Source organism: Myotis brandtii, unplaced genomic scaffold (assembly GCF_000412655.1).
Source record: "Myotis brandtii unplaced genomic scaffold, ASM41265v1 scaffold293, whole genome shotgun sequence".
In the NCBI taxonomy this organism is placed as follows: domain Eukaryota; kingdom Metazoa; phylum Chordata; class Mammalia; order Chiroptera; family Vespertilionidae; genus Myotis; species Myotis brandtii.
This window is the reverse complement of record NW_005361201.1, coordinates 1,087,551-1,098,500: the sequence shown is the minus strand read 5'-3', so window position 1 is coordinate 1,098,500 and position 10,950 is coordinate 1,087,551. Positions and strand designations below refer to the sequence as shown.

At 35.4% G+C, this 10,950-nt stretch overlaps 1 protein-coding gene across 4 annotated transcripts in view; it reads right to left on the bottom strand.

The window, feature by feature from the left end:
• PRMT3 (protein arginine methyltransferase 3) overlaps positions 1 to 10,950 on the bottom strand; it is a 97,735-nt gene that overhangs the window by 64,716 nt on the left and 22,069 nt on the right. For all 4 annotated transcript variants that reach the window (XM_005869402.2, XM_014542236.1, XM_014542238.1 and 1 more), the window contains one exon: positions 4,092 to 4,191. In XM_005869402.2, coding sequence (XP_005869464.1) covers positions 4,092 to 4,191 — 100 coding nt within the window. The remainder of the gene's footprint in view (positions 1 to 4,091; positions 4,192 to 10,950) is intronic.

Below are 10,950 nucleotides of genomic sequence, written 5' to 3'. Positions count from 1 at the left end.
TGGTCGCCCCCAACTGCCCTCCCCTGCAGGCCTGGTCACCCCCAACTGCCTCCCCTGCTGGCCTGGTCACCCCTAACTGCCCTCCCCTGCTGGCCTGATCGCCCACAACTGCCCTCCCCTGCCAGCCATCTTGTAGCTGTGGGCACTGCCATCTTTGAGAGCGGGGCAGTCAATTAGCATATTCCCTCCTTATTGACTGTGGGCGCCACCTTTGCAATGGCATAGGTCAATTAGCATATTCCCTCTTTATTAGGTAGGATTCCCAACCCCCACGGTGGTTGATAAAAAGCATTAATTATAACCGGATATTCTCTTAAAAATACAATTACATTATTAGATAGCACTTTATTAAAGAAAATGATATTAAGGTACCCATATATAACAAAGTGATTCTATAATGCTTATAAATTATATACTTTTGAGGCTACAGAAAAGATGAACAACATTAAGAGTCTGCTTCAGAATTTAAGAACAAGATCTCATTCCATTTCCAGCAACAATGCATTTCAGGAGCTAATGATCCTCTAAGTATAACAAATATGATAGAAGAAATAAAAAGAACATCTTGTTAGATGCATCAGTAAGCTGGCTTTCACCTTGAAAGCATTTGCTAAACCTAGTGAATGAACATAGGAAAACAGGAGACAAAACCCCAAACTGGATATCCTTCAAAAGTCAAATGGTTAAGCCATGGTGCATCCATATCATGGAATACTACTCAGAAATAAGGAACATACTATTGATAGGTACCATAATTTGGATGAATCTCCAAGGAATTATATTAATTTTAAAAAGCCAATCCCAAAAGTTCACATAATACATGATTCCTTTTGTACCACATTCTTGAAGTGACAAAATTATAGAAATTGAGAACATATTACTGGTTGCCAGAGATGAAGGTGAGAACTGGAAGAGGTAGGTGGTGTGGCCATAAAAGGACAACAGGTGGGATCCTTATAGGGATGGAATTGTTCTGTATCTCAATGGTATCAATATTAAGATCCTGGTTGCTCTACTGTGTAATAGTTTTTCAAGATATTCTCATTGACAGAAACAAGTAAAGAGTATAAGTGATCTCTGTATTATTTCTTATAATTGCATGTGATAATCTATAATTATCTCAAATAAAAGCTTAATTGAAATAAAAATTTATAAAACAGATAACCAAATGCAATATGTGGACCTAACTCAGATCCTGATTCAAAAAAATGAAGTGTAAAAACAAAATAAAATTCATGAAACAATCAGGGAAATGTGAACACAGATCTAGATATTAAGGAATTTTTCATGTAACATGGAATTGTGGCTACACTGATAATTTTGTTAGGCTTCACAATGGCATAAGGAATATATATATTTTAAAAGTCCTTATCGGTTAGAGATAGCAAGAAAAGGGTAATAGCATGGAGACAGATAAAAAAAAAAAAAGGGCAAATGCTGATAAGTTAGATGATGGGTGCATGAAGTTCAGTGAAACATTCATTCTATATTTTTTTACATTAAAAATGTTCCTTAGTCAACTGTTTTTATAATATTAAAATTAAATGCAATGGCTTTGCCTTCATTATATCATTATCCCAGGTACATGGCAATACGGGGGGAAAAAAGTGCAAATCATTTAAGGTAAAACCCAGGCATCAAAAAATTTTCCACAGATAATTTCCTTGGAAAATATATAGCATAACATTAAAGAGTACTAAACACTCAAAATACACAAGAACAAAGCACCATGAGTGAGGGGCAACAGAAACAATAGCAAAAGCAGCCCTATATCCAATACTGCAATCAAAAACACAAAATGTAAAATAAGTATGTTATGATTCATTAAATGAAAAGAAGCTTGAAGATAATAATAAGCGTGCAAAGTTTTAAAAGAACCAAAAAAAAAAAATCCTAAAACAAAATTGAAATAAAAAACTCAATGGATGAGTTTAACTAATTATTAGAAATAACTTTAGAGCCCTAGCTGGTTTGTGTCAGTGGATAGAGTGTCAGCCTGTGGACTGAAGGGTCCCGGGTTCGATTCCAGACAAGGGCACATGCCCAGGTTGAGGGCTCAACCCCCAGTGGGGGGAGTGCAGAAGGCAGCCAATCAATGATTCTCTCTCATCATTGATGTTTCTCTCTCTCTCTCACTCTCCCTTCCTCTCTGAAATCAATAAAATATTTTTTAAAAAAGAAAAAAAGAAATAACTTCAGAAAGAATTAGTAAATTGGTGGACTGAAATGAAAAAAAATTATCCAGAGTGCAGCCCAGAAAGTCAAAACATTAGAAACTATAAAGGAGGTTAAGAGGCATTAAAAAATTAACACACTGTTTCATGTACAAAAGAGTAGCAATGATGACTGTCACTGGCTCCAGATTGGAACTTAACACTACATTAAATCTGAACATTTCAAAATCTCCCTGAAACTCCAGCTATTCGGCTAAAATTATGTTTATTCAAAATTTTCAGCGGTGATGAGGAATGGCTTCTTGGTGGTAGTGCTGGCAGTAGATGGTGGTGTAATTTTTTGGGGGGGCGGGGGAGGATGGGCAGGAGAGAGGAGACTGAGTCCGCAGGTCCCTTATCCATAATTATAAAATAAAACAGATTATTTTTAATTTTTTTGATAAATTCATTTAATGAAAATACATGTATCAAATACAGTTGTTGTTTTTTTGTGTGTGCGTCTTTTTTTAAAAATATATTTTTATTGATCTTAGAGAGGAAGGGAGAGGGATAGAAACATCAATGATGAGAGAGAATCATTGATTGGCTGCCTCCTGCACCCCCCTACTGGGGATCAAGCCTGCAACCTAGGCATGTGCCCTTGTCCAGAACTGAATCTGGGACCCTTCAGTCCGCAGGCCAACGCTTTTATCCACTGAACCAAACCAGCTAGGGTTGTTTTGTTTTTTCTAAATATATTTCTTTTATTGATTTCAGAGAGGAGGGGAGAGGGAGAGAGAGGAGAGAAAAACATCAATGATGAGAGAGAATCATTGATTGGCTGCCTCCTGCACCCCCCTACTGGGGATCAAGCCTGCAACCTAGGCATGTGCCCTTGTCCAGAACTGAATCTGGGACCCTTCAGTCTGCAGGCCAATGCTCTATCCACTGAGCCAAACTGGCTAGGGCTCAAATATGGTTTTTTACAAAAGCTTAAAACTGTCTAAATGATTAAAATTTTATCTATGTAGAAATACTATATGCCTTATCTTTGTCGAATTGGCATATCAATAAGTCAAATCAGTTGTCAAATAACATTAGTTTTACTTTACACATTTAAAAATAAATATTCTGCTTTGACTTATTTCCAAAGTAAATTATAAAGTTATATAGTGTACCTTAATTCTATTATTTTAATAATGCCAATAAATTCTACTTTATGCAACAGAAGACATTGATAGTATGGTCTAACAAATCAGAAAGACAGGACATTCAGTATGATAGCAATAAAAGCAACATCATGTTAATTTTGATAAAACAATACTAATAAGTCCTTACTAGTCTTTGGAGTCTTTTACACAAACATATTTAGGTCTCTAAAACTTAGAAAATAGAAAAATAATACAGTAATTCTTTATTATGACTTTAAAAGTAAAAAAAAAAAAAAGTTGATTTATGCTTTTTCAAAAAAGATTATGAATGGCCAGTTAATAAGGGCTATTTCAGAATCAAGTACAGTGGGGCCTTGACTTACGAGTGTCCCAACTAACGAGTTTTTCGAGATACGAGCCGTCTCTCGGCCGATTTTTTGCTTTGAGTTGCGAGCTAAAATTGTTACAAGCCTTACAAGCCAGCTTCAGATACCCCACTGTTAGTTGGCGCAGCGAACGTCACAGTGAACGCCACAACATCAGCCCAGCATCACGTGTCTCACTCGTTCCCTTTTTGATTTGACATATGAGTAATTTGAGTTACGAGCTCCGTCAAGGAACGAATTAAACTCGTAAGTCAAGGCCCCACTGTACCACAGAAAAATTACAGCTGCTTTTAAAATAATGCCACCATTCTGCCATTTATCAAATAAAATTAAATGCAGAAAACTGCTATCTTACTGGGTTTTTTTAAACCAATAAAAGCACTTTTTCTACCAATACTTACCATCCACTCAGATATAATAACATCCACTTTTTCTACAGGAAGATGAACTTCTTCAATCTTTCCTTTAATTAGTATGATAGTATCTTCAAGTTTATTTAGTCTGAAAATTACCATAATGAATTAAATTAGTATGTTAAACAGATTCTGAAAACTAGTTAAATTACATAATTTCTTGACAACTTTTCAAATTATTTTGTGGAACTGAAAGTATATTCAAAGTTTATTTCCTGGGCATATAATTACTTTTTGGTCCCTTCATGAATGCCCAGGATTATTGTTAGTTAATAATGCAATATAGTGAACCAATATTTAAAACTTCATCCTGAGCCCTGGCCGGGTGCCTCAGTTGGTTGGAGCGTTGTCCCCTACACCAAGAGGTTGTGGGTTTGATTTCCGGTCAGGGCACATGGTCAAGGCACATACCTAGCTTTCGGGTTGTATGGGAGGCAACCGAATGATGCCTTGATATCTCTCTCTCTCTCCTCTCCCTTCTTCTCTTTCTAAAAATCAATAAAAACATATCCTTAGGTGAGGACTTAAAAAAAACTTCATCCTGAAAAATTCTAATTTTATCAAGAATACATGTCAATAAAGTTACAGGTCTTTTGTTTAAGGGAGGGGTGGAGACAGACAGACTAGCCAACAAAAGTATGTTTTAAAGGGAAGTGTATCATATTGAAGAGAGAATTAGAAGCCAGAAGCCCTTACTTTGAATCCCAGATTCTCTAGCACTTGTCAGCTAAGTGATCTTCAGCGAATTATAATAACCTCACAGAGCCTATGTGCTCATGTGTAAAAGAGAATAATGATACCTGCCTATCCATGTCACGACTTACTATAAGGATCAAATATTTATGAAAGCTATATATATCTTCAAGCACTACATAATGGTAATATCATCGTAATAACAATGTGATGTATGCTGTATAAAACTTGAAATTGTGCTCCAATCATAAATTAATTTTGTCCAATGACATTCATTTGATATTTTTACATGTTTGATCATAATATTAGCACAGACTTTTCACCCTCTCTTTTGTAATATGAAATAAGTAATGAAGTTAAAGAGATCATATCAAAATGCTAAAAGCAAGCTACTAAGTTTATAACTAGTTAGATAAATTCTTAATCATCAGAGGACGTATATGTGAATTATAAAGGATTTTTTTTCCTGCTAACAAAAAGGAATTTCCCACCTCAACTTCATCGAGGTATTTTTAACATAAAATAAAATACATTCATTGTAAGGATAAATTTTGTTGAATTTTAAAACTGAGATACTTGGGTGGCCTCCATCATCATCAATATATAGAACATTTCTATCTCCTCGAAAAGATTCATAGGTGCTCCTTCCCAGAAAATCTTCCCATCTACAGGCAACTACCAATTTTCTTCCCTTCCACTATATCTTAGATTTGTATTTTGAGGAGTTTCATATCAATGGAATCATACTGAATATATCCTTTTGTGTCTGGTTTCTTTCAACAGGCATACCTTTTAGATTCATACATATTATTGTGTATATAAGTAGTTCATTCTTTGTTATTGGTGAGTAGTATGTCACTGCATGATAAAATACAATTTTATTTATCCACACCACTGTGAATGGAATTCTGGACTGTTTCCAGCTTTGAGCTATAAAGAATAAAGCTGCTATAAATATTTGTGTGCAAGTAGAATTGCCCTATCGAATGGCAGTGTATAACTAATATTTTAAAGAAACTGCCAATTTGTTTTAAAAAGTGCATGTACAATTTTACATTCCCACCAACAATATATGTGCATTCATGGTTATTCAAATCCTTGTCAACATTTAGCATTATTAATATTTTAAATGTAACTGCATGGTGAGATTTCACCATTGCATTTTCCTAATGACCAAACATATTTTTAATATGCTAAATGGTCATTTTCCTGTACTGTCTTTTGTGCAAATTTTTTGCCCATTTTAAAACTTGGTTCAGTTGTAACATTATTATTGAGTTTTAAAGAGTTCTTCACATGTTCTGGATAAAAACTTTGTCAGATTTATGTATAGTGAAATGGAGGTGGGTGGGATTCTAAAATAAAATAGATTCATTATAGTTCTTGTTAGTTATGCATATTATAACATATTTTTATGTTTCATACACTTACTGTGTGTTATATTTCACACAAAAGTTTAAAAAAGGGTGCCTATATTATATTTAAGTTTTTTCAAGGGAATATTTCATATAATTCTTTCTGACAAAATTGCTACAATTGCTTACTATTGACTGAAACATTTATTAAGGCTTTAACAGTTACAAACACTTCAAAGAAAACAAAAGCAAGCTTCTTAAAAGAGAAAACTTTTCCCATTGCCTAAAAATATCTTCAGAATGCTTATGCAGAAACAAGATGTGCTCTGTAAGAGGCCATCTGCTCAGGCTGTTTATTGTCTCCTACAAGTTATAATCCTATTTGCATCAGTAATTACTTGTTCAAATATAAATATAGCGGGAAAGATTAAGATTTCAGGGAATACACAGAAAATAAATGACAAAGGCCATAATTCCCAGTAATTCTGTATTAAAATAGCTTAACACAGACATTATTTACATAGATAACCTCTTTCAGGAGACTATTTACCTTAATCACCATCTAATATCTCATTCATGAAAAAAACTATAGATTTTACTTACTGTTCTCAAGCAGCTCCTCACTAAACCTTACTTTAGCATAAAAACATTCTAAATGAATTCTATCTCTGGAAACACCTGCTCAAATACTACCATAGCTTTAATCTATAGAAATATGACATTGCAATAAAAAAGGTACCTTAAGTAAATCTCTTAACTAGTCCAATAGGCAAAGAAATTACTAATTTTTGAGTGTAAATTTGTTAGAAAAATCAACACTTTCCTATCTCATAACAAGATCATAGGTAACTGTCAGTTCTTCTCTATCCTCTCTTATGTCTTCTTAACATAAAAACATCTCCCCTTTCTTTAATTTAAAAGGAAGGAGAATTGGGTAGGGAAGTAAAATTGGCTGCACTAGAGAGAATGAATGACAGAGAGCTGTGGAAGGCAAAGACAAAGAACAAATAACTGAGTCAGTTACATGCAGATGCATTAATTCAGGTGGGAAATGTAAGAATGTGAATTAAGACATTCACATAGTTATTGGGTAATGATGCTATCTATTCCATATACCTGAAGCCATGAACCAAGATAAACCAGGATGACAGCATATTTAAAGTAAACATGAAGATTCCGGATGTGCACCTGGTATCTGACATGGATTTACACTACGACTGGTCACAAAGCAAGTATGTGCTGCCTATGTGACCAGCCCTTTGAAAACTATGAACTCTAAAACTCAAGCCAACTTCCTTGGGAAGAGACATCTTACAAGTACCTCTGAAATTCACAGGTACAGATAAAAGTACATCTGTACTCTTACAGAGAAAGAGGGATTACTTGGGAGCCTGTACATGACCTCTTTCGTGATGGCTCCCCTTTTCTTGCTGCCCCTGGACTATATCCTTTGCTGTAATAAATCTTAGCTGTGAATACAACTTTATATTGAGTCACTGAGTTCTTCTAGGGAGCCACTGAACTAGTTAGGTAGTCACAGGACCCCCCAAGACAGGACCACTGAGTGGACAAGAAATTAAGGAGTTGGTAGGGTGGGAGAAGAAATGATTTTAGTTTCCTTGTAAGGTGTCTTGGCAACCTTCATTAGAAATCTGTGTCTTCTGAGCAGCAAAATATTTTTGTCATTTTAGCCTCATCAGTGGTTCAAAATTCTGTTCAGTTTAAACTCACTTTTCTGTAATTTCTATTAAATTTAGAAACAAAGCCCTAGCTGGTTTGGCTCAGTCACCACACTAATTATAGTAATCATCTATCACCCTGTAAACTTATCACAATATTATTAATTATATTCCCCTTCTCCTTTTCACCCATCCCTCCACTCCTTCCTTCTGGTAAGCATTGCTTTGGTCTCTTGCCATGACTGTTTTTGTTTTATTTGTTTATTTTGTTTTGTTTTAGATTCTACATAGAAGTAAAACCATATGGTATTTGTCTTTCTCTGACTGGCTTATTTCACTTAGCATAATACTCTCTAGATCCATCCATGTTGTTGCAAATGGTGAGATTTCATTATTTTCATTGCTGCTACACACACTACACACACACACACACATACATATATATAATATCACAACTTTTTAAATCATTATGTTGTTACTTTATTCTTCTAAAAAGCCTTTACTCACCATCTAGCATGTATCAATTTGCTAGGTGTTAGGGATAAAAAGATTAAGAAGATAAAGCTCCTATCCTAGAAACTAAAGAAGGACACATAAGCATAACAACAGATCAAAATATTCTCTTGGCTTTTCTTAATGTTTCATTTCTAACAGTATCCTAGACACAGGCAATATAAAATATTTCATCTTTAATGTCATACTGAGATTGAAAATACTGCATTGCAGCTACATGATAGATCAACCTTCTTACGAAAACTCCTCTGCAATAACATTCAAAAGTCTGAATAATGAGCAAGTCCATGACAGAGCTGATGAAAAACAACCAAAATAATAATAAAAATATTACCAGAAGCTACCACTGCTTCCTGAGCGTGAAAATGTACAATTATCTGGCGATTGAATGGCTTTGCTATCCTTAGGTAAGTTTATGTTTCTGAAATGATTATTCACTGCAGAGTTCCAACTATGACAGCAAGAATAAAAAACAATTTCTCATTCCTTCTGTGTATCACATTGAGTTCTATTTGGTCCTGCTAATATAACACCTTTGAACATCTACATTCTTCTTTATACATGTCTGCCACCTCAGAACTATAAGTCTTACCTTCTTCTTTTTATTTATATTTAATATATACTATACGTATAAGCCCTAAGATATATACATACATATATATATATATATATATCAGTTTATTAAAAAAACAAAACTTACTCCATTCTAAACTCATTTCTTTAGAGATGTTAGATCTCTTTTCTAAACAGAGAAAAGTGATAAAAATTATTTTGAACACAATTCAAGGATTGTAAATGGAATACTTTTAAAAGAATAATGAAAAATGCATTTAAAAAGTATCCACCTTTTAGCATGTCAAGTGTTTTTACAGATGTAACCATATGGAGTTTTATTGAAATTCTGCTCTGTACAGATTTCTGACAGAGAAAGAAGCTTCAGAAGAGCTAAAGACAACTCACAGTCTGCTAACTGGAAGAGCTGTTTTCACTGAATGATGGTAGTTCTAGGAAACTACAATTTATAATAATAAAAGCATAATATGCTAATTAGACTGGACAGCCAAATGACCTTCCGGACATCATTCCGGACGACCTTCCAGACAAAGCCGCGGCAGAGGGGGCCAAGGCAGAGGCAGCTGCAGTGGCAGGCGGGGGCCGAGGCAGAGGCAGTTAGGGGCTATTAGGCAGGCAGGCAGAGGCGGTTAGGGGTGATCAGGCAGGCAGGCAGAGAGGTTAGGGGCAACCAGGCAGGCAGGCGAGCAGTTAGGGTTAGGGGCAGGCAGGCAGGCAGGCAGAGGGGTTAGGGGAGATGAGGCAGGCAGGCGAGTGGTTAAGAGCTATGAGGCAGGCAGTCTGAGTGGTTAGGGGTGACCATGTAGGCAGGCAGGCAGGCAGGCCAGCGGTTAAGAGCCAGCGGTCCTGGATTGCAAGAGGGTTGTCTGACTGCCAGTTTAGGCCCAATCCCTGCAAGGGGTCCCAGATTGCGAGAGTGCAGGCCTTGCTGAAGGACCCTCCCCTCCCCCCCGCACAAATTTCATGCACCGGGTCTGTAGTATGCAATAATAAACAACTGTAGGAGACTTTGAGAGCAGATTTCAAGGGAGGAGAGTGAGTACAGAATAAAACTGGCTAAAGTTTAAAATTTTATAGTGTAAGAGAATGGATTTAATCCTTATAAGAATCTTATGAGAGATACTACCATGAACATTATAAATGAAGGAACCAGGATTTAAAGAAGTAATGTGTCCATTATTATAAAGCTAGTAAGTGAAAAAGCCAAAATCAGAAATTAAGTCATGTGATTCCAGATGCTGAGAGAAGTATGCTATGCTGCCTCCTAAAATGGTAGAATAATGGGCCAGTATATCCTGGTGATATTAATAATAAACTGTTTCCTGCATATTCTTTTACAGATGCATTCGCAAACAGAATACCAAAGGTTAATTCACTTTATAGTGTAAATTTCAAGTTTTTGAATGAAAGACAAAGAGATGCTTATGAAGACAATGGAAATAGCTATCTTTCCACAACATAAGAAACAAAGGAGAACATTGCTGAAGAAACGGTACAGTGTTGACTTATCCAAACAAAAAGGCGTGATTTTCAAAGTCTATAGGTTCTAAGTAAAATCAAACTATTGAAAGCAACAAATTGACTATGAAGATGGACTGTGGGATCAGGCTGTCTGGGATCTAACACTGGCTCCATTACAAATAAGGAGAGTGAAACAAAGTGGAACAAAACAAAACAAAATAAAATGAGTGTTATCACTATTCTTTTTCTTTTCTTCCATAAAGAAATTAAAATGAGAGCACATCTGGTTTTGCCTTATAGAAATAAAAAATGACAAATTAACACATAGACACGGTCTTTCATAAAATGAGAACTTATAATAGGAATTCTTACCATAATCTTATTATCAACAATACATTTTTGATACTCCTCTAAAACAATCTCTTCTTTGGGACATGGTACTCATATTGTTTGGATAGCAATGCACAAGCAAGTGAGGATGCTCTTTATGCCCCCCCCCCACAAAATGATGTTATACTAAATGGTAGTGTAAGAACTAGAAAAATTTTTTTACTAAATTATGGAACTGCATAT